Below are 24889 nucleotides of genomic sequence, written 5' to 3'. Positions count from 1 at the left end.
TAAAAGGTCCCGCTTCCCTCATTCATCGCAAGGAGCAGGATGCATACTTCGGTGAAGTGGTCCTCCCAAAGTACTCACAACTTTATACTGAACCCCATGGAAGACCAGTAGTGCAGCTGAATATTGGCTATCCAGCCATCTTGTCAGATGGAAAAAATGAAAAGTAGCATAAGGTTATTCGTGTTCAAAGAGAATCTACTCATTCGAAAAGAGCTATATACTGTAATATCGAACTGTGAAGGCATGATTTAAAGGACAAGACCACCTTCATATACTGTAGTACATAAGGATTGAGAGAATGCAGCAATATTAGTAGAACACATCAGTGAAAGTTTGAGGAGAATTGGACAATCCGTTCAAAAGTTATGAATTTCTAAAATATCTGCGCAGTCACTGCTGGATAAGAAGACTACTACAGTGTATGATGTCATATGCGTACAAAGATATAAGGAAAATAAAAAGAGAATTTCACAAAACTTTACTTTTTGAATAAAGTGCAAATTTCTTCGACTTGTTACTGACGTATGTTAAGGGTAATATTATTCCCCTGCCTTCTGAAAGAGAGAAGTCGAGTGTTCTTTTGTTATGCGAGAAAAATGGAAATGTGTTGAATTTTCTTTATTCTTTCTTTATAACGTTGTACACATATGACATCACAAGCTATAGTAGTCTTTTCATCCAGCCGTGACTGAGCTGAAACTTCAAAAATTCATAATTTTTGAACGGATTGTCCGATTTTCCTCAAACTTTCACTGATGTGTTTTACTAATATTGCTGCATTCACTCAACCCACATGTCTATGGAGGTATGGACTTGTCCTTTAAAAGTTCTAGACACAAAAGAGAAATTGGACAAAAACTAAATGAAACTTACATGTTTTAGACAGGTTTCTAAAATGTTTCATGTCGATTACACAGTATAAATATCATGCGACATCTCTCTGACCATCAATGCGATAGATAAAGAGCGTGAGGCTAATCTCACCGAACTAAACGGCGACTAATCTCTATTATTGTATAGATGGCGCTATTTTGCTTTGGCTAGTGGCCGCATATAAGTCTGTGGAGGAATCAGAACCGCGGTCTGGTAGTGCCGTTCATTTTTACGCGCACAGTTATAGTATGCATACGATTTTTTTTTAGTTCTCATGATCACTTTACAATTCATCCCATTGTTTGAAATGGCCAAAGATTTCTGTATGGTGGTTAAATTATTGGAAACATTATTAGTCTCCTATTGAGGGTACATTGTATTTTGTTGAGAAACCTTTACAAAAACGTTAATCTTGCTCCTAGTACCGGAAAGCAGTTCATTTTCCCATTTATTCATGCAATGTGACAATCTATAAACACAAAAATCTGTTCGATTTTATTTTCATAAGGTACAACATGACAACAAACTCTACCGGTATCTATGTTTCTATTTATATCTTTATTCATTTTGTACAATCGTCTTAATTTGATTCCATGTATCTGTATCTATATTGTCAACTGTTTGTATAATATACCCCAGTTTTTTTTTTTTTACTTTATCTGTAACCATTTATATTCATGTTTATTTGTCATATGTGTTTACATTCAGTCAATATTAATTGACTAAGTGCTCTTTTGTCTCTGACATAATTATGTGACAGGTTTGCACGATAAACGCGGTGATTGTATAATGCCGAGATACTGCTGCTAATTCAGAGTTATTGCGATATTGAATTATATTGCACTTAAAGGAGGTTTTGCTACTCCAGTATGATATCATGAGAGTATAGCGGTTTGTGTAATGATTTAAGCACTATTCCACTCCATGTTAAATAATGTTAAAGTTGTAATAAAAAGAGTAAAATCAAACCAACTTGTTGATAGAAATAACATCAAAATACAACATAAAAAGAAGAAACTTTTGGGCCATATAGAGGCTGAGTAATCTTGTACCAATAGAAGAAAGTTAACATTCTTTCGTTGCTATTGAATGATACGATTAAAGAAAAAAAATCATTATTCCATATTTTATTCCATATTTCATGCCTTAAAGAACTCTTTTTTTAAAAAAGCCCCGTTCAACCTGCCAGCTATTTATAGGTTCCTCATAAATTAAAGACTTACTTCATCTGACCCGAACACACGATATTCATGCGAATCCACTTACTTCCCTAGTATAAGTTTTACCAGTGGTTATATCAGAATGCACTCCTATTCTGGAGCATTTATACGAATGGTGAGGTTTCAATCAACTCGACGCGACGCGACGTGACACGATGCTACCAGTCTGTAGTACAAGCCAAGTACTTTTGTATAACACGACTGCTCCCGCTTCGAGGGTTTGTATGAATACAATATCTCCATTTTATAGGCTCCACAGTCACCCTAGAATAAAAGTTCACCAGATTTCACGCGTACACTCAGATCGTGTGTACCAATTCTCTTTGCCTTGCCCATGGCTCTTATCAATAGCATTCGCATAAAAAAAAAGTGAATTATCACGCAAACAACATCCTCTATTCCATCGCAAAGGAACAAAAATGTGATCAGGAATTTCAATTTGACAATGAGAACGTAGACAGACACGCAAACAACTGCTTCTGTTCCCCTTATACCCCTGTACCCCCCCCCCTTCAATTCAAGTATCAATTCAGGGAGTGAATCGAAACTATTGTATTGATAACCATAAGGTTGCGGGTGGTATGATGTAGTCCCTGGATAAACGGTGCTACAGCCACAGCCTATAGTAACAAACAAAGTCTAGATGGAAATAGAAGAAGCAAAAAAAGAGGCGGCCATCTTTATCTCTTGGAGAACAGTGAAAAAGTGACATGAGTTATATTTTGGGAATAGCAGAAAGGAAAAGACATCCGATATGTCTACTTCGATGCATTCTAAACAGAGTGGAATGACTTCTTAGCTGTTTTATGCACGTGCCTATAATCAATTATCCTGATTAATGATTAGGTAAAATCATTATTTTATATATTTCGTTACGCACTTTGCATATCCACGTAGAAAATTTAGTTCTGCACGCCATGGATATACCCGGACACATCGATAAGAGTTCGATCCTTCTGCTCGATTTATTTATTTGTTTATTTTTTTCAGGCTGATTTATGTTTGTATGTTTGCTTGAGTGTAGAGTTTGTTACGTGTTCGTTTGTTAAATCATCTAGTTTTTTTTCGGATGGGTTAGCTTATCAAATTACCATGTTTTTGGTAGGTTCTTTCTATTCCCCCCCCCCAAAAAAAAAAAAAAAAAATCTTTAAAATCTAACTAACATGATTGAACAGCACTGGAACATTAAATTATTTGTTCTCTTCCCTCTTTGTATATAATCTCACAGCTACATAAAAATTATCTTCAAAAATCGATATCCATCATGTCGAACGATAATGTTGTAAACTTATTTACGACTGTTATTCTTTTCCTCTAAGATTGTTGAACTCGTTTGAATCTTATATACCCTTTGTATCAACCGCATGCGTATGTTTAATCGCGGACACGTATAATCCTTATGTACCGAGATATCGACTTACCGCTTTAGCATTAGCGTTTTCTCCATCCTCTATACATTGATCCTAATCTTCACCAGTAGTTTCAAAGTAAAACGTGACCTGATTGGAGCATTTTACTTCTGTGACATACATAACAATCAACCACCAACAATGTTTCTATTTTGTTTCTTGTGTGGGGTGTTTTTTGTTCAAGTGTACAGGTTTGTTTGATCTTTTTTCTTTTCGTTTGTCATGTTTGTAGAGGTTTGTTTGTTTGAGGTTTTTTGGTGTGTAAAGCCATAGGTTTGTTTCGAAATCTCTCCCCCCCCCCCATCCTCTCTCTTTCTTTAATAGCGAGCGTGCGTGTGGGTATGTAAATGTGTGAATGTGTTTATGTGAGCGTGGTGAGTGTGATTGGAAGACACCATTCTATATTTCACGGCAAACGTGTAGCTCTATATGATAACGGACCACGAACACACCATTTCCAGAATGAACATGAAGAATGCCCATACTTATTATGAAACTAAGCCAACCGCAAAGAAATATGAAGTACACAACCGAGAATGAAAAGGTATAATGTATGTATGATTGTGCATTACAGAATGATTATAGTCATTCAACCATTCAACCAATCACCGCGTTTTACCAAAACACCAACGAAATTGAGACAGGTGCGGGTAAAGATGGGAGACATTCTGATCTGATGAATGTACGAAGTAGGGACGCTGCTCGAAGTGGCAAAGTACAATGGCGGAGAACAACTGCTCGTCGTCGATTGGGGAAGAAAATGGCACCCGTGTGTTCCTCTGGTGCAGCCCAAGAACGGTCTCAACCGCCTTGTCAAAGTGTCTCACTTTCATCGAGGGCATGGAAGTCTGGTCCGAACCGTTCGTCTACTGTTTCCTCTCCTCGAAGGAGCTCCAGGCGGCGACGGGGCAAGAGATCCCGATGGAACTAGAGGGAAACGAGGCCATCTTTGCCAAGACCACCGAGCTGATGCGGAAGATGACCAACTCCAATGTGATAACTGACCGGATCGTGTAAGCAATCACACATTGGTTAAAGTTTCTTCTCCTGGAATACGGCATCCATCTATTATGTTGTTACATTTTTCAAGATAATTACACTGCCAGAGTAACTGGCATTGACCGTCGAAGTCTAATGTTTCTTCAGATTACTCATTTACAATAGACATCATACGGTAATCAAATACTATAAAGGGACCGTATGGTTTTGGTTGAGACCTAATTTCAGGTTTATAACATTTTTTGGTGAGATAATGAGAAACCTATTATGAAATATGAAAGAGCATGTAATTCTATGAGGAATTCAACGTTTATTTGATGAAAATTGGTTTTGAAATGGCTGAGATATCCGGTAGAGCGATTCTAATAAAGTGTGGGACCCACACTTTATTGCGATTTTTTTTTGTTTTACTTTGTTTTTGGATGCTTCAGTCATTCCAAACCTGATTTTCATCAAATTAACTTTGAATTCCTCTAAAAATGGTATGTTCTGTACTATATCATAGGTGTTTTCTTGGTATCTTGCAAAAAGTTAAAAGCCCAATTCTCATCTCCACCAATACTGCACCATCCCTTTAAAATAGGCCATTTTCTATTTTGCATCATGCTCAGTTTGTTTTCTGTTTCCTCCTTTCGTTGATCTAGATTTTCAAAACTGAAACCGCGGTTGGAGTCGTCAAAAAGTAAGCATGTCTTCGTCAAAGACATGTGCTTCGCCTTGAACGAGAAGACGCTCCGTTACCTTCCCGACGGTTTTCGGCACACGTTCCTCATCAGAACGCCAGAGAGAACCATCCAGTCTTTCCGTACAGCCTACTTCGACCACTTCATGTCTCAGGGTCTCCTGTCTGGCACGGCAGCGGACGAGAGGACCTTCGACCTCCTGGAAGACTGCAAGCACATGGACTCCGGCTACTATATCAAAGACGTCTACGACTTTTGGAAGTACGTCCGCGAGGAGATCGAGCCGGACCCCATCGTGATCGACACCGACGACCTCCTGAACAACCCGCGGGAGATTCTGCAGAAGTACTGCGAGCTGGTGGGGCTGCCGTTCAGCGAGTCATTGATGCAGTGGGACCCCTCGATCGACATCTGCAAGACGTGGAAGCAGTGTGGCGATGACCAGATCATTCAGATGCAGCCCTTCTACGGGCGGGCCATGCGGAGTTCGTGTTTCATGCCGCCAACCACGCCGGTGCCTCGCGAAAAACTGACACCCGACGTCATCAAGGGAATCGACGAGACGATGAAATATTTCGAGGAAATGTATGAACATCGAATCACGGTGTAACATCCGACATACCTTTGTAATGTACTCCAAAAGCCTTATATTATCCCCCTTTTAATATGATACAGCAAAGCGTTCGTGATAGAAATAAAGCATTTTTGTTAAAGAGGAAACTGAAAGTAAGGAAAAAATAAGATAACTACTCGAAATGACAAATCAGCACTTGAGAAAAACGGTTTTACTGTACTTAAAAAGACTATTGGTGTGAAGAAAAATATACACCAGCAGGGCACAACATGTTGGCCTCTTCGTGTCACTATCGTCTCTGTTGTAATTTATTAGCTAAAATGAAAACTATCATAAATGATTTCGAAAGATTATATAGATTTACTCGATTATTGAATTCCCTCAAGACTGAGGTTGCTTCTTTACAACCGAAGAGGATCTGTTCATCATTCTCACCAACCCTTAAAGAATTTGCATTTTTGTTTAAGCAGTACAGATCCATCCCTAAGATGCTATTCTGCCATCGGCTAAAAATGGCGGCCAATCCCCCTCTCCCCCACCCCCTCCCCCCCCCCCACACACACACATCAGTTGGAATGCAGCATTATGAATCAGACTGTTTTCCCCGTCTCATTCGGCTGACGTCCAAGCATTTCTAAGGAATGATAGGATACCATTATCACTAAAGAATTATTTCAGCTCTTATATTTTGCTACATATATGATACTCAGGAAACAGTTAAATGTCTGCGAAAAACTGTGAAAATGTCCATTCCATATTTCCTGCAAAGACAGCTGCCATCAGTAGAAGAACACTCGGAGGTTTAGTATCTTCATGTTTAATAAGTACTATTCTCTCACGTTATCTATCATTGACACACTAACACACTCTGAGGTCTTGTTCTCTGCCCTTTTCTCTCTGTCTCTCCTTTTTTATACATAAAATCCTATAGAATATATCCTTTGTAGTATTTTTTTTAATCTAAAAATCATTTTGTATCATCAGCTATTCCTCTCATGTAGCGAATGACGACATCAAATACACTGTACTGTTAAATCTTCACATTATTTTGATATTTCCTTGTCCCACTGTGTGTGCGTTGGCACAAGACATAGACGAATGCACTCAATATGTAAACATTACTTTTCATGACCTTGCGGAATTCAGAAATTGTGTATCCAGATTTCTCTCTCCCTCTCTTTCTCTCCTTTCCCCTTTGTCATTCATACAGTCTGTATAAACGAATCTATAGTTGCGTGTTTCTTTAAGAACACAATGACAGATTTTTTTTTCAATTTTTTTTCAATTTTTTTTTCATTTTTTTTTTTTTTACGGGTAAATACAATGCTTTGCAGGAAAAAAAGAAGTGAATACGGGAACTCGAATAGCTCAGGCTCAATTCCATTTATGTGCGTGCTACAGTGGGAGTATAGGAAAGAGTGTTAACATTTCATCCCGTCTCCCTTTTTTTCTCTCTCTCTATTTTCTATCGGCATCAACTTCTTTTGAATCCCAAAGTTGAGGCCGAAGTCTTCATAATTTATATAGGATGGCTTAGTATTGCAATGTGCGGCACAGGCACGATTATGAATTTGACAGTTAGCCTGGAGTTTTGTACGAAGCGGAATTCTCAGGGACCTGTTGGCAATGATGCTGGACCTTTTATATGAATGTTCACACGTTATCAAATTCCAAATTTTTATAGAATTTTTCAAGCGAAAAAGAAGGCACGGACCGAATGAAAACCAAGCACTGTACAATTTGACTTCCAGGCACCCCCAGGCGGGCGGGAACAGCATATTAAATCTGCACTCACATTCCTTGCTTGAACTCTGCCACTGAGGGGTAAGACATAATAAATGTCGATAAGAGTTTAAGTTAGTCATTATAGTGGGGTCTGAAACGGGATATTCATGATTCCTGTCTCACTTCATATTTACGTGACCCCCAACTAGATCGAGTCGGATGTCAAACAGGTGCATGATACGGGTTATAGCTCTTGTTGTTGGTGAACTGCATCTACCAGGGAGGCGAGTCTCACCTCCTTGCATCTATACCGACTGCCGAACTCTCGTGACCGATTCGCGCCGTGTCGGCCGCACTTGGCAACCCCTCCGCACCGGTCTACCCTCTCCCTCCCTCATTCCCTCTCTCCTTCCCTCTCTCCCTCCCTCTTACTCTTTCTCCCTCACAGACTGACACTCACGTCAGACATAACAATATAATACATTTCAATATTACGAAATTACTCTGCACCATTTTCCCCAATCGTTGTATTTGTCGTGGTTCGCAAATTATCAAAATTGTCATCCAGATTCGCCAAGGAAGTTTATGCTCAAATTTTGGGTAGAGAAAATCGGTCCACTAAGTCCACTAATGAAATATATAAATAATGATAATAAAATAAAATAAATGAAAATGAACTGTTCATGTAAAGATATGTTAGCACTATGCAAGAAGCATAGACTACCTCGTTTCTACACTCAATGTTTACTTTCGCGGTGCGAATTAAGATATAATTATTTTTTTCATGTGAATAACATACTAGATGAAGTATTGTGGTATAACAGCAATATACGTTTTAATGGAAAAACTTTGGTTTTTGAAGAATGGCACATGAAAGGTATCTTGATACTTAATGATGTAGTTGAAAATGGATGTTATAAATCTCGTGAGTCAATTTGTTGAGCTCTTAATTCTAATAATTAGTGGACTTTAAGTACAACTATTCAAAACTTAAAAAGGCAATTCCAAAGATATGGGTGGAACGTATATCAGAAGAAGATGAATGTGAAAACGCTCACAATATTTTCATGTGATATTGATTTATATGCAATAAAGGACAACAATCATATCAGATTATCTAAAACAACATCGAAACAATTTTATAATTTGTTAAGTGAGAGTAAGAAAAGCGACCTAACTATATATTGTTATATTGGAAAGAGAGATTTGATTTGAATACTGATTTTGATTGGAATACTGTTTTAAAACAACAATTTCGAAAACTAAGGAACAGCAAAGTTAAGCAATGCTACTTCAAGACATTACATTGTATTTCACCTTATAGATATAATCTTTTCAAATGGAAAATTGTAAGTGACAATTTGTGTACATTTTGCTCTGAAACAGAAACCTTTAGTCATGTTCTTCTGCGAGTGTCCTAAAGTGTCTATGTTTTGGAAAAAGATCACTGATTTTATTCAGTTCGCCTTTAGAGAAATATTTTTATTAAACAAGAAATTGTTGATTATTGGAGTGGAATCAAAGAATCCAAATGTAACAAGTATGAATAAAATATTGATATATGCTCAGTATGTAATTTGTAAACAATACATGATGCATTTATTTCAAGGGCATTCATACAATAGTTTGAAAATATGGATTAGTTTAAGAAATGAAATACTGTTAGATAATGTTTCTGAGATTGCATCAAACATGATAAGATCATTTTCTTAGTAGCCTATGATGAATCTGTACTTTTTGAGTATGTGCCCATTCAATAATTGTTTAAAAAAAGTTTTGGAAATGAATGAATAAAGTACCTCTGTAGAGGATTAAAAAAAGATAAATTTCGATATTACGAAATTACTCCGCACCAATTATAAGGTATGCTCTCAACGATCAAATTCTTTGCTCATTTTCCACAAAATGTAAAATATGACACTGTGTAATATTCGCTGTAGTATGTACAATGTAATGTTTGCTACTGTGGTGGGAATGTATTGCAGTGAGATTTCGTGTGGTTAGTTGGGATATGTCATAGAGGTGTCAAACTATGAAATGAGGGGCTATAAAATTTTAAAAGTTTACTCATAAAAGTTTATAAAAGTTTATTCATTCTTTCGTGTGATGTTAAATTATATATTACAATAGGCTCAAGTTAACATGGTTTTATCATGTAAAACCCACCATGACCAGCTGGTGTTGTATTGAGACATTGATTTGTCTCTATAATCTATGTTTTGTTTTTCTTCGTTTATAGGTGAAATAAAAATCAGTGAATCATTATCAAGATATATAGCACAACAAGATAAAATCATATCCGACGACATATGCATGATGTGAATATACTCTAAAGAATAAAATGGAGGTGGCTGATTATGGTGATATTAATATGTCGGATTATAACATATTATCATTGAGTTTATCATTTCTCATCTTACCTATCTCTGAGGTAAATGGCCTAGTTCGGCTGTTGCTTTTTATTCTTAATTATATTTACAACCCTCTAACAACTTGTTTTGTGCAACTGATTTATTTTTACAGAGTTGAAAATCACCGATGTAGGACCTACTATAGTCATTTCCCCCAGTCATGTCCACAAAATTAGGTATGCGATAATCTCATCTTTTATTTCTTTAATGTAATAAAAAAAATGTAAGAAAAATCATAATGCCTTTTTGATAAATAACCGATTTTCATTGTGTTACGTTTTGGCTGGTTACGCTTGAACTCCAATGTTGATGCTATGCGTGACACATTTATTTTTTCTCGCTCAAACAGAATTCAACCAGGCCTCAGGGCAGGCGGAACTGAGGGCCAGGGAGGGGGTTCGGGCTCCATTTTTTTCACAATACATAGGAACACACACACACACACACACACACACACACACACACACACACACACACACACACACACACACACACACACACACACACACACACACATATATATATATATATATATATATATATATATATTTATATATCATATATATAATATTACTCTGGAAGTAAGCTTTTGCAATTGCAAGTTGTACGAGGTGTTTCTTTTTGCTTGTCTCAGCTGAAGAAACCCGGAAATGGAATGAGAAAGTTGCACTGTAGACTTTTTTTTTTCCTTGATAGCTGATGAAACCCGGAAGTGGCACCAGAATTATAAACCCCCCCCCCCCCAAAAAAAAAAAAAAAAAAGAAATAATAATAATAAAAAAATAAATAAATAAATAACTGAAAAAAAAGATAACAAATTAAAAAATAGATAAATAAAAAAATAAAAATCTTAACAAACATGGCGCCGGTTTTGGGCCTAAGAGAGAGAGAGAGAGGAAAAAAAAAACCCTCAGCTATGCTGACAAAGGATATTGTTTTAAGTAACAATTCGGTGGCTTTGTTTAAAGACGATTTTATCCTTTAAAATTAAGTCCTTATCATTGACTAGCTCAGCTGGGCTCCATGGATGCCTGCTGCTATAGGGTGTGTCTTCATGTGACTGTGACTGAGTCTTCATGTGACTGATTACATTTCTTACTGCACCGATCCGATATAGAAAAAAAAAAACCAAACAAACATTTGTGATGTCCGTATTCTTTTCACTTTTTTTTGTGTTTTGTTCATACAGTTTGTACTACCATTGATTCGGTTTTCTCTCTCGTTCTACAGGGCCCCTTTGCTTTCACCTCCCCCTTCCACCCTCCCCTCCTCCTCCTCCTCCCCCTCCTCCCCTTTTCTTTTCTCCATTTCATTAAAGTTGCCCAGTGAAAAATATGTGGCTTCTCACTCTTCTCACCTCAATTCAACTCTCATCTCAGAGCGGAGTGGTAACCATGGTAACGGTGTGAGAAAGAACTAGCCGCCACTGCCCACCCCACTGCCCACTTCCCACCTTCATCGCGATTATGAACACTTTCTCGTTTCCAACGCTTTAATCGACACGAGGCCCTATATAATATATGCCCACACAGTTCAAGGAACGCGGGTCTCGCAAAAGTAATACATTTCAGTCATACAAAAGCACATACAAATTCACTCTCAGACAAAACCACTTTCATAAAGGCATCATGATCAAAACCGCTTTACTCCATCACAAACAAAACATAACATACAAAACAAACCAATCAACAATAATAGAACACAACATTGGTCTCACACCTTTAAATAAAATTCTAACAAAAATACTCAACGAAACAGCCAACGAGCTATAAAAACAACTATTTTTTCACTCCTGTAGGCCCTAATTTTATATGCGGCTCAACCAGAGATGCTTAAATGAATCTGTGGAAAAAAAAAATATCCAAGTAAAGAATGTTAAAGGCAAAGGGCCTATAAGCCTTGGTAGATGAAGGCGAATCTCTATAAAAGAAATACTATGGTCCATGTTTAAAGACTGGATACACTTGCTTTAAAATCCAGTGTAACTACTATATACTTTATTATGGTATACTTTGGGATTTTTTAGGTGTTTTGACCTCTGTTAGGTGTCTGTTAGAGTTTGGGCTGAAACTCCTCCCCCCCCCCCCCCCAATCCCTTGCAATTTTCAAAACTGGGTTGGATGTAGCAAAACAAGTAGGTCTATTCAACATCGAAAAACGAAATGCACTGCATCTTTCGTGTATTTCACCTATAACCTTGAACCTTGATTTGTACTCTGTCGTGAGATCTACAAGGTTGAACGACGGGCAGTGCACCCCCCATTCATTCGAGTCGAGTAGTGTATTACGTGGTTAGACATGACCGGGAGATGGCGTTCTACATCAAACCGGGAATGTCAACGACAAGAACTACGAGTTCTGCAGTATTTCTTCGTAAAGTGTGAGCTGTTAGATTTCTCATTTTTCCAAAGTAGAAATCACTATGTGAGTGTTTGTGCAATGTAATATTTTACCGCTAGTGGTATAGCATCTTGTAGTTGCGATTAAGGTAAAAGATCATCCCGGCATGTAGAAAGCTGTTAAAAGATGTATACTGCTAGTCCCATATACTGAAATATATGTTTGTGTACAAAACGCGATCATTTTTCTTCTTCCCCCCCCCCCCCCCCTCATAAATATTGTGGCATACTCGGTGTATACCAACGAACCCCGGGGCGCTGCCGCAGTAACCAGTTGTTAGGATTGCTGCAGGGTGCGAGCTATACACCAAGCTTTTACAGTTTTATTAATCACGGCCTTTTTGACCTACGTAGTAAAGGCTTTGGCTTTGGGCCTTGAAGTGAGGTGGCAAAAACATTTAAATTTACACTGGTTATAACAGATCTTCTAATTATCTTCATCCTAGCCCGACCAAGCCAGATGTCGCGACTTACACTTGTGTACAGCGACAGGGCTGTGTATAGTTATCTTCATCAAACCTCATTTCCTGTAAATCGAGCTTTAAGCGTTAAGTTTCGGAAACCTACAGCTCTTTTTCTGTTTTCGTTCAACACTTCAATTCATATCTTACCCTAAAGGACCAACAGTATACAGTGTATGCTAATTAATTTCACTAGATCCTTTACAGGGCTGCCAACTCTCACTCATTGAGAGTGAGACTCACTCATTTTGGTCCTTTCTCACTCTAAAACTTTATTTCATTTGCATGCATTTCTATTGCTCTCACTCATTTTGACTCCTAGCCCGACCAGACGCTGTTAATACGCTACGCGAATACAGCGTCTGACCAGCGAGCGGGCACCTTCAAAGTGGGGAACCACAACACAACTACAAAACTTATGAAAATTTATACGTTCTTTATAAAAAATGTACACATTACCAAACGTTACTCACCTTGAGTGCATGCTTGTATTACAGAAGGTTCGTAAGTCCATTGAGAGCCCTCGTGATAAGTCCGTGGCAAACGTTATTCACCTTGAGTGCATGCTTGTATTACAGAAGGTTCGTAAGTCCATTGAGAGCCCTCGTGATAAGTCCGTGGAACCAAAAAATGATACTTTCTGGCGGATTCCCTAACACCGTCGGGGTTCATCGTTGCAGAATTCAAAATGGCGCCTGGATCTCTGCGGAAATCTTTTGCGTGCGTGCGATGCGCTGCTTGAGTGTTGGTGTAGCAGCACGGTCGACAGCGCGACCTTTTGAAAGGGCATTCAGATCATGTGACCTCCCGGATATTGGAAATGGCCTGGCGTGAAAGACGATGTACCGTTCGTGAACCGTTCACACATGCTGCATATAACCATCATTTTAGGTAAGTTATTAAATCTAAATTTCAATATTCATAGCATAGATATGAAGTCTCATTATCATTTTGTTCGTCAGATGAGTTTGAAGTGACAAAAAATGATCTAAAGTATCAAAATTCAATCCGATCGCATGCGATCGTTGGACCCTCTTCGTGTTTGGAGCTTCGCTGGTACAGCCCTGTCGCGCTACGTATGTACAGCGGCGACTGGGCTGTGTATAGTTATTTGACTCCTAAATTATAGCATTGGCCTATGGGAGTCTCACTCTCAACTAGTTTCCAATGTTGACAGCCCTGCCTTTATTTTTAGAATAATTTGCATTTAATCAAAACATACTTCAACTTGGATCTACATTGTCGTTGGTTTGCCGTCTGAACATAACCACACTATTGGCAATTGCCATTATTGATACAGGTGCGGCAAAACAATGTAAGTCTCGATCACTGGCACGCGTATGTGTACAATGTCAATATGTGCACGCTTCTGCAGCTGCGCGTGGCGCGCAGCCTATGGCGTAAACATGTCCTAGATGGCAAAATATGTATCGCATGTAGATATGTTGTTTTGCCACGGGGCAAGCGTATTGCCGCTTACGTTTTTTGCCAACAAAATTTGAACAATTCCCACTGGGAGGGAGCGTCATATCTCAGTAACGGAATGGGTTATGATTTCAATATTTGGTCAAGAGTTAGATTATGAATACTAAAAATTAAGCTGAAATATGTGACTAAGTCAATTTTCATGAATTTTCGACATACGCTGTTGTTTGATGGCCTGTTAACTGTATGGTTTGATATGATTGGCCTCTCAAACAACAGATATGAGATAGATCCTCTTGATCTTGAGAGCTATCTTCCACCATCATTCTGCTGTGTGGACTGTGCGATCTATTTGCGCACACAAGAGTTCAGCAGTTTGAAAGCAGCTGTGGCAAGCAGAGTCTGAAAGCCGTATTATGTGATATTTACAAAGCATGCAAAATGGTGTGTAAGACACTTGAGAAATAAATCATGAAATTGGTGAGCTTGACTAATTTCTTTATTGTATATAAAGATATGCATGCCAATCTTTTTTTTTTTTTATCCGTAAACAAGAATTTATGGGAAATTCTTCTACATGTACCATGTTTCCTTCTTGCTGCTGTGATTGCTGCCATCTCTGAATAGATTGTAGATCTGTTGTAAATACGGCATTATTTTCCTCAACTTCCTTGCACTTTTTTTTTTTTTGTGTGAGTTACAACTTGCCACAAGTGTCAAAATACAGTTTAAACATAACCACATCCAATGCATAAAATCACATGAACACATACATAAATGAAATATCTACTCATTAAAAAAGAAAATTATTGCCGATTTTACTCAGGGATCACTACTTTGATTCTGCCAAGACACAAAGGAGCTGAAGAAGAAATTTACAATCGAAGATGCTGCTTCAGAGAAAAAAAAAAGGTGAAGAAAAACACAGGGAATCCATGACAGAGTACAACTGTACACACTAGCAGAACTCAAAAATCACTATGTTTACAAAAGGGCACTGCTTCTTTGCTTGTGGCTGCCTCTTTATTCTTCAACTTGACCAATGGTAGAATCCTTTCCCTCCTGCTTTCAGATAGTGGATGATGTGAAAAATAAAACAAAGGTAGTTATTACTGAGCTCTCCTTTCTTTATCATATCCCAAATAGCATAACATGTTATCACAATATGAAACATAAGAAAATATGATATTCACAAATAACATAAACATATTATGAACATTCAAAAGAGATACAATTATTTATATGTTATGCTTCAAGTATCAATAATCATCTATATTTTACATGTTACAATTCAGGTAGCACTGATGATGTTGTCAACCTGGTGACTTTCAAGCAGATGCTGGAACTGTCAAACCTGCAACGGTGGACTCCAGGGGATCTCGTACATCCTCCCGTGACTGTGACCGTGTAACTCTTTCCTTTGACTTTTGGCGCTGACTTACAATGGAGCTCGCACCCATCATTCTAACTATTCTTATCCCAGCTTGTGCCTACTGTGTATATTACTGTCACCACCTTCACCTGCAGCTAAATGACTGCAAAGCGAACGTGCTGAACTCCCATCGTCCGACTAGTTCCGAGCAAGATTCTCGCATTGTGCCAGCGAGGAAAGAACAATTTGTGGAGCATGGTACCAGTGTGTGGTGCAAGGGACAGAGCAATGTAGAGAGACAGTGCACTTTTCGCAATCTCTGCTACAGCCCAGAATATGGCGACTTTGTGTTTCTCCACTCCCCACTCTCTCTTTACGCTGGATTGCCGAAGGATCGTCACCAGCCTGCCCTTGCTGATCTGTCCTCAGTTGCAGACCACAACACGCAATACTTCCACTACGTTGATGTACCCAGTTCGTTTGCCTCTACATCCAGTGACGTAAAATACTACGAGGGAAAGTTCTTATTGTTCAATCGCTTCAATCCAGGCAACCTCATGCACATATTTCACGATGATCTCTTGCCCATCTTTCAAACCATGCAACACTTGGGACTGATGGATGTGAAAGACAATTCACCCAAAGCCACCCTCCTGATGAATGATGGCCTAGAATCAGGAGAATACTTCCAAATATATGAACATTTTTCCCAGCAAGGCCCCGTTTTGACTTCGCAGCTGCGTCACAACCGCTCATCAGTTCTCACTTGTTTTGAAGAGATCCATGTGGGACTAAGCAAGTGGACCACGTGGTATCAGTATGGATTTGTATCACCCCAGGGTCCTCTCAAGAATGCCACAGTCACCTCGAGAGAAATTCGCTCTTTTACATCCTACGTCAAATCAAAACTTGGAGTGGGTGCCTGTTGTGCTGCAAAGGTAGATGACAATGATGTGTTTGTAATCTTATCGCGTAGGAGCAATAGACTGATTCTGAATGAGTTGGAAATTACCACGGCAATTGCTCAACACTTTGATGCCCATGTTGTGGTTGCAAGTTTAGAGACACATTCCCTAGTGGAGCTAGTGCGGTTAATCTCCTGTGCCAAAGGACTTGTCGGCATGCACGGCTCTCTCTTGGCCCTCTCAATTTTTCTCCCAAGCTTTTCTGTTCTGGTGGAAATGTTTCCCTATGCCGTTAATCCGGACAATTACACCCCCTACAAAACTTTGGCAGGTCTTCGAGGAATGCAGATCAGCTACAGAACATGGAGAAACATGAATATTCATGACACTGTCACGCACCCTGACGCTGAGCCAGAATTTGGAGGGATATCTCATTTAGACACCGAGAGTCAGAAGCGTATTCTTGCCAGTGCAGAAGTGCCTTTACACCTATGCTGCAATGACCCAGAGTGGCTCTTTAGAATATACCAAGACACAATGGTCAATGTTTCTAGTATACTGAACCTCATAGAGAATGCCAGTCTTGAAGCCCAGAAATGGATGTCGAGTACCCCTCCAAACAAAGTTGCCATGCTCCCAGGATCAGTCAGAAACATCTCATGTTTTTCAGTTCCTGTAAGTTCAACAGATAACAGTGATAGTGATGATGATGATGATGATGGAACTGTTGGTCTTTTGTTGTCGTGGCAACCCCCATGGAATCTTGTAAGCATTCAGAAGAATGCATGCAAAGGTGTCAATCTTAATTGTGAGCCGGACGTTAGATATGAAGTGTTGATCCAAGAGCAAGGTGAAGGGAAAGTGTATGCGGGATTGTTTGTCCTGTCGATGACTAGCCATACATTTACAGAAGGATTCAAAAGAGGCAAAGTTTACTTTGCGTGGATACGATGCAGAATGGACTCTAAAACTGGTCCTTATGCAATCATAACTTCCTGCCCTCCAAGGACTACATGAGAGCATGTGAGATTTTAGTTTGGAATCCTTGATGTGCAATTAAAGAAACTGTTTTTGAAGATATCTTCAGTATGAGATTTTACTTGAAAATACTAGTGCACTCCTGTTATAACAAACACGGTTATAACAAAATTCTCGTTACGACAAAATAAAAATTCAGGCCACAACATTATCCTCTCTATGCTTTTTTATCGTTTATTTGTTCGGTTATATTACTTATAGTGAAATTTCGATGTAATGAAAGAAAATTGCCGGTCCCAAGGACTTTGTTATAACGGGAGTCCACTGTAATCATATGTGTGTGCAGGGGGGGGGGGGGGGGGGGTTATAGATATGAGAAACCTGTAAAAGGAAAAGCAGATGTTTTGCGTAAATTCTCCGTTATGCAAACTGAAATACACCCAAAGCTCTCATGTCACAGTTGAATAAATTATCAGATAGCTTGGTGTACAGTTCAGTGGCAATAGGCAACTTGAATTCTGTGATTCATGTTACTGATCTTATTCTTTACTTTAATGACTCAAATCATCCACATTGGACTGAATATTAGAAAGCTGTAGAATTCCCTGTACGGTACCAACTTGAATTCTGTGACTCATATTACCAATTTATGACAACATGGTAAACTTCAGAATTCTATAGCTTTCTTATTTTAAATTCCCACAAGGTGAAAATTTCCACGTTTACAGCACTTGGAGTGAAAAGTGGCAACTTGTTTTCACTATGAAGAATGGAATTTCGTGAACTATAGAAATGTCCAGCACTGTAGCAATGATTCTTGGAGGGGCTATTTGAATTTACATATTCCTTTCTTTTACGTCAAATTTCACAAATTTATCCGACGAGAGTATTGATTATTGGTAACTAAGTGTTAGAATCCATAATCATTGGACTTTCTCACTGCATTCCCTTGCAGTAACACATACAAATTCAGAAATAATTGTGACAAGTGGCAGACATCTGAGCACAAATCTAATGTCAATCATTCCGTCAATATTTTCATCACATTATCTCAAGAACCCCTGTATGGTTGTTGTAAATGGAAATTCTATTATTTGAAAAAAATTGGCTCGAATGTGTTCTCAGTGAATGTGTGATATTGGATATGCTCTTGAATGTTTGGATGGACAAAATATGTGTGTGTAATTTATTTCTAAAGTGATAATAAATCTAAAAATCGTATGGAAGCATTGGACAATTCTTTCTGTTCAGTAATAAAGTTCTGTAAATTATTTGAAAGCCATCACATTTTCCAAATGTAAGACTTAGAAGTGAATTTCTTGCCTATACCTCAGTTATGCACATCATCAGTGCATCATACCCACTGAATTATGTCATTAGAGGTAAAAATGCAAAGCTCGTGAAATTATCATGATACCAGGTACATGTATTTATCAAAACTGTATACTGGCAATGATTGAATCTTTCCAGTATTCTGTGCTTTGATGCTGCAGAAGTGAAACTTGAGTCCTTGTAGATTACCCCACAGAGGGAGCACTGCCCCTCTACTTCTTGTGTGTGGCGAGTGTGTAATGTGCGCCACATTCGTGGGTGTGCAGTTTGTACAAAATGTACACCTACATGTAGCTGTGAATCAGTGTTTTTGGCAAGTTGATCCTGCCCCAAACATTCTGCTAATTGTGTAGCCATCCCATACCAACAAATATCTTGAATCTAGACGGCAATTGAGATAGGAGGTAGTCTGGCTTCCAGACTATCTGCCTATACCATTTGACTTCCCGGAATATTAACGCCCTCCAATGATGAAAAAAGTAGCAGGTTGAGCTGGTTGGTCTTGTCACCCTAGGGAAGATATCGTCTGTTGAGAATGAGAAGGGTGTTAAGTGGTCTTGAACACTATGGCCCGAATTCACGAAGGTGGTACAAAAGAAACCATGGTTTAAACCATGGACAAAAACCATGGAGCGCCAAGTGTCGCACGGAATATTTAGTTACGAAATTGGTCATTTCGTCAACAAAATGACCGTTTCGTTAACAAAATTATCATTTCGTGGACGAAATGTTCATTTAGTTACAAAATGGTGTCATTTCGTTACAAAATAATCATTTCATCAACGAAATGACCAATTTCGTAACGAAATATTCCATGCGACACTTGGCGCTCCATGGTTTTTGTCCATGGTTTAAACCATGGTTTCATTTGTACCACCTTCGTGAATTCGGGCCTATGGGTTTTGTGGCAACTTAACGCCCTGAGGGCGCTGCACCGCGGCGACTGTACGGTTTCCATTTTCGTCTCACATTTGTGTTTTAATTTCTTCATCTTTGAGTCAACTTCTTCAATATTGTTTTGTGACTTTCGTCCATACGTGACAATACGTGTATTTGCTGTACTTTGTTTAGTGTTATGTTACTTGTCCTTCAGTTATGTATACATATTTATTTTCCTTTACATGTGAAATTTTTAATGGAGACTGTTGCAAAGATTTTTATGCCGTAGTGCATGACAATAAACAATTTGAATTTTGAATTGAATCTTATCATTCTCAACCGACGATATCTTGCTGCGTAGATATATGTGATACTTGTATTACATGTACGCAAATTGTTTTAAAGGAACCAAAACCCAAAGAGAAATGTGGATTGAGTGAAAGCAGCAACATTAGTAGAACACATCAGTGAAAGTTTGAGGAAAATCGGACAGTTGATGCAAAAGTTATGAATTTTAAAAGTTCTGGTGTTGGTACCTGGATAAGGAGACTACTTGAGTTTATGACATCATGAGTGGACATCAATAGATAAAGAAAATATAAAGAAAATTCAACATGCTTTCACTTTTCTAGCGTAATGAAGGAGCACTTCACTAACCGCTTTCAGAAAGCAGGCCCAATGATTACTAGTCTTAGTATCAAGTTGATGGAATGTGTAATTTTCATGAAAAATGAATTTTTGTGGAATATTCTTTAATTTTTTTTTTTTATAATATTGTTGTCCACAAATGTATCATAAACTCTAGTAGTCTCCTTATCCAGTCATTACAACACTGAAACTTTAAAAATTAATAACTTTTGCATCGATTGTCCGATTTTCCTCAAACTTTCACTGATGTGTTCTACTAATGTTGCTGCTTTCACTCAATTCCACATTGCTCGTTGGGTTTTGGTTTCCTTTAAAAACCAGGGAAAAATTATCAGGGCAGTCATTTTCATCCATGTTCCTTGTGGTGTTTGGCCTGGATGGTCAAGCTCTGTGCGTGCCAACTCTGCCAAGCACTGACAAATGAATCGACGCCCGGGCAAAAAAGCACTCATGAATTCTTCGTCTCCTCACACCTCATCGGCCACAAACAATGAAACACAAAATGAGTGAGGCACGCTGTTACATTCTGAACTTTGTATTTGTAATACTTCCATACAAATGCAAATTCACAAAATTTTCACACACACATGATTACTGAATGGTGGTAGACGCAAATCTACACTTTGAAGTCACATGGGATCTGTACAAATGAATCTTGGTCAATTGGAAATCACTCTACATGTTCCATCGAATAGCCTGTAAAATCTCCAAGAGCAAAGGCAAGGATTTTATTAAAAATGCTTTTTAAAAAAAGTGCACTGCTGTCCTGAAAGGAGCCTGTTAAAATTTCTTCATGTTCCCGATTGTCATGGAATCAATTCTTTAAAAACGCACAGTATAAAATACAGCTCTTGAAATTCATGATTCATTCTTTGAAGTACACTCCTTTGGAGGAATTATTCAACTGCAATTGATGCCTTGACAGGAACACAGTGATTACACAAGACATGAGGAATGTGAACATTTTGCCTACTGTTTTACCTGAAAAAAAAAAAAAAAAAAAAAAAAAAAAACTGGGTTAAACCTGGGTAGTAACACTGTATCTACTGCTGTGTTCAAACATTAACTGCAAGATGCAAGTAACTTCAGACCCTTTTTTATTTCTGATTTGTACCTGGGAACGGGCATTGTAATCTGGTGGATTTGTTTATTCCATACCCAATACAAAAATACTGGTTGCTCGTATGGTTACTCATTTGGCAAAAGAAGAAGGTAGAAATATTGCATCCCAGAGTTACCATGTTCTAGTGGAGAAAAAACAAATAAACAATGAACAAAAACAACATGCTCTTATGTTGGATCAGAGAGAAAAAAAAAGAGCACCTTCTAAGCTAAACCTTTTTTTTATCATAAGAACAAGTGCAAGTGTTGTAAAACGTTTGCAAATCTTAACCCTTGTTAATGCACTGCCTCTGATCTGACCCATGATTACAAAATCGGTTGTTTGATCATGATTGCTACAGACTAGTGAACTCAATGTATACCTTCTGACGTCAGCCTTTGCATGATTGGTGTAGCAACAAACTTCAAATGGATGCACTTGTATAAAATGCTTTGGCAATATAAGATGTCAAAAACCATGTGTATAAGATCAAACCCATTAACGGGTTAGACAAGATTGCTACCCATACCTTTAAAACGACTGTCCAAAGAGGCTTTTCTGTTTGCTCAAAAACTTACATATACCCTACATAAAATTGACCAGAAATACACATTAAATGTGATGAATACCCACTGCAATTAAAAAAAAAAAAAAAAAAAAAAAGGAAATAGCACAAATGGCAAATTTCAGATCTGCAAAGTTGTCACTAATACAACTTTGTTAGCAGTTTTGACGAGCATATGAAACCAAGCTACATTTGGGCTGAAGACCCTTTGGACTCTTTACACAAAGTGCACAGACAAACCTTCAACAAATATCCATAAAATGACTGTTTTTGTTTTTGTTTTTTGTTTTTTTGAAAGGGGTGAAATTTTGACCACGATATCTTCTAGGAATAAATTTCAACTACATACAAGACCCCAGCTCCTGGCCACCAAAAGATATATACACGCAAACGATATCTACATATTTACAATTATTGCATATTCATTATCTGTTTTGCTTAAAAATCATATTTCACCAATAAAAAGGACAAACAGTAACATGGCTGCTAAACTAAGCTGATGACTGAATGAAATGGTTGCAATTTGATCTTACGTAAAAATGTCCTCTCTTGAAAAAATCTGAGAGAATGATGATCAGTGGGTATTTCACAAACCAAATTTGATCGGCAATTAAAACAAAGCCTTGACAGCAAAACATATTTCAGTAACTTTGCTAATGCCCAAAGCGCTTACTCATACAGTACCTTGCAAAATTGATATAGAAAAGGATCATGAATAGAATGCTGCAAATTTGAATTTTTCAAAGAAAAATACAGACAGGCTGATGAACAGAACGTTGCAAATGTGAATTATGCATAGCCAAATACGGAAAACCTCTTCTTTTTCTCTCTTGTCTATTTCAATCTGCATTACTAAAATTTCATAAGCTTATTTGATTTGATGTGAAAATTGATGAACTGCTCTCACTCTATATTCACGAGATATTTCGTGCAATTGTTGGCATTGTCCTACCCTTGGTGGGGTTTGAAGCTACATTTGCCACAGACTCCATGATTAATGATTTCTTGAACATGATATCTAGATAATTTTTTTCACGATGACGTCTTTCACTTCAAACAAGTGAAGAAATTGTTTAGATTGGAGCTTCAAAATACTGTCTTCTTTTTTGCTCCTTTTTTTTTTCTTTGTTTTGCTTGACAGAAAAGGACTGGGCATTTTATTATTCTCTTCAGGACATGCGATTCTTAAGAAAGGTACAAATTGTTATCTAAAACTGGACAAAACTGTTAAAAGTGGAGTGCATATGATTTGGTGAAGCTAATTCTCACCATCTCCATTGCAAAAAATATGTCTTGGAATGACAATCAGGTTTATGAATGAAAGGAACTTAGTAGCACTAACATGATTCTTTATCACACTTTGTACTACTGAGGATACCCTTACAACAATTTAATCATAATCATGACATGATTACCTACAACCATAGCAAATGAATTTTATTTCCTGCTTATTGTTTTTGACAATAACTCTAAAAAAAAAAAATAAAATGTGGTGCTTCCATTCTTAATGAAATAGACTTCCGATATTTGACTTGCAGTGATGTTGGCTTTGAAAAATCATTACTGTTAAGTAAGAAGTGATGGTGCTGACTGTAGACATGTAATATGGACTGTCATGAACATCAGTCAATCTCAAAAAGAAGGTTATACGAAATTATACTATATGATACACAAGAGAGTTCAAGCACTGATCTCCAAAAGTACTGGCCAAAAGTTCAACCAGCAACCATGCAGTCTTTCTGCTCCCTCCGCAATGGCCTTTGCACAACGTACCGTGTTCGGCTCAAAACAGGTTTGGTGAGACGCATCTGTGACGAGACAGAGCTGGCATCTCTGCTGCATTCGTCATTTTTCTTTTTCTATGGCTACTGATTTTTTCTACAATACCAATCTATGTGTGTCCAATTTCACCACCATTCAAGATTGTACTCTCCTACCGTCGGTGAGTCAGTGACGGGGGGGAACAAATCCCAGCTATATGTCACGGGTAACCATAATCCACGGCAGGAATGGTGCACGGGTAAGGCATGGCACTTTCCTAGGAGCTTGCAGATTGTCTGTCGGACTGGACGGTTGCTAGGCGTGTCTGCAGTGACGGATTGGTGCTGCCAACGCAGAGTTTCTTTGCGGCAGGACTGTCTGTGGAATCCCCGAGAATTTGGCGCTTTATGGCACGCTCCCCTCCTGCCTTGACCATGTTATTCATGCTCTTCAAGACCTGGCATAGACAAAGAATTATTTGATTCATAATTGATTTATTGTTGAAAATTGCATTACTTTTACTACTTCCCAGTCATAATGTAGGTATACAGGTATATGCACTGAATTGTGTACCATTAGTGATGACTAAAGTATGATGGAAACACATTTTTAATGAAGAAAAATAGGACCAATTTCAGTGCCTTGTGACCTAAAAATTAATATACAAAAAGCAATCTACCCACAAACTTGACTTGAAAAAGTTGCTCAGGTGTTACAAGTTTTTTTTAAAAAGAAACAAACCTCAAATATTCATTTTACCTCATCGACAAAATGAGAGCAAAAAATTGTCACTGAGATAAAAAATCTCAAAGTTCAATCAAAAGAATTCATTATCAGATTTGTCAAAACAGAGATCATCTTGCTGAGTACTATTAATTTAAAGCATGATTGCTGCATTAAGTGAAACTAGTATACTACAGGGGAACCTGGTTATAAGGAAGACATAAAAACCATCACAATTAGCTTGTTATACATGTATCAGGTTTCTTACTAAATAAGTGTACAAAAAAACAAAGATACGAAAAGTGTTTGGACCTGCAAAATCACCTTGCTATAAGAGGGTTTTGTTATATCCGACCTCTTTATAGTAAGGTTCCTCTGTACTCATTTTCCTTAGGCCATTCGTAAAGATAACCCATCTTCAAGTGAAAAAAATACGTTAATCTA

At 38.0% G+C, this 24889-nt stretch overlaps 3 protein-coding genes across 4 annotated transcripts in view; 2 read left to right on the top strand and 1 right to left on the bottom strand.

Annotated features, from left to right (window-relative positions):
- Positions 1-4223: 4223 nt before the first annotated feature.
- Positions 4224-5795, top strand: LOC140232885 (uncharacterized). Its single transcript, XM_072312998.1, has 2 exons — positions 4224-4516; positions 5147-5795. The coding sequence occupies exons 1-2, from the start codon at positions 4224-4226 to the stop codon at positions 5793-5795; spliced, it is 942 nt and encodes a 313-aa protein (XP_072169099.1).
- A 6403-nt stretch (positions 5796-12198) lies between these two features.
- Positions 12199-17762, top strand: LOC140233045 (protein O-linked-mannose beta-1,4-N-acetylglucosaminyltransferase 2-like). Of its 2 annotated transcripts, none has more exons than XM_072313154.1 (2): positions 12199-12319; positions 15476-17762. In XM_072313154.1, the coding sequence occupies exon 2, from the start codon at positions 15624-15626 to the stop codon at positions 17472-17474; it is 1851 nt and encodes a 616-aa protein (XP_072169255.1). In that variant the 5' UTR covers positions 12199-12319; positions 15476-15623; the 3' UTR covers positions 17475-17762. The 2 variants fall into 2 exon arrangements, with proteins under 2 accessions (XP_072169255.1, XP_072169254.1); XM_072313153.1 differs by having other exon boundaries at positions 12219-12275.
- A 3064-nt stretch (positions 17763-20826) lies between these two features.
- LOC140232504 (retinoblastoma-like protein 1) overlaps positions 20827-24889 on the bottom strand; it is a 30699-nt gene continuing 26636 nt past the window's right edge. Inside the window, exon 20 of the mRNA XM_072312599.1 lies at positions 20827-24179. Coding sequence (XP_072168700.1) covers positions 24000-24179 — 180 coding nt within the window. The 3' untranslated portion in view covers positions 20827-23999. The remainder of the gene's footprint in view (positions 24180-24889) is intronic.

The sequence above is a fragment of the Diadema setosum genome, chromosome 9 (assembly GCF_964275005.1).
Source record: "Diadema setosum chromosome 9, eeDiaSeto1, whole genome shotgun sequence".
NCBI classification, from domain to species: Eukaryota; Metazoa; Echinodermata; class Echinoidea; order Diadematoida; family Diadematidae; genus Diadema; species Diadema setosum.
This window is presented reverse-complemented; position numbering and strand designations above follow the sequence as displayed.

Coding starts and splice junctions, on each gene's coding strand:
- LOC140232885 (XM_072312998.1), top strand. CDS start 4,224: ATGGCGGAGAACAACTGCTCGTCGTCGATTGGGGAAGAAAATGGCACC. Junction 4,517..5,146: donor GTGATAACTGACCGGATCGT/GTAAGCAATCAC, acceptor TCGTTGATCTAG/ATTTTCAAAACTGAAACCGC.
- LOC140233045 (XM_072313154.1), top strand. CDS start 15,624: ATGGAGCTCGCACCCATCATTCTAACTATTCTTATCCCAGCTTGTGCC.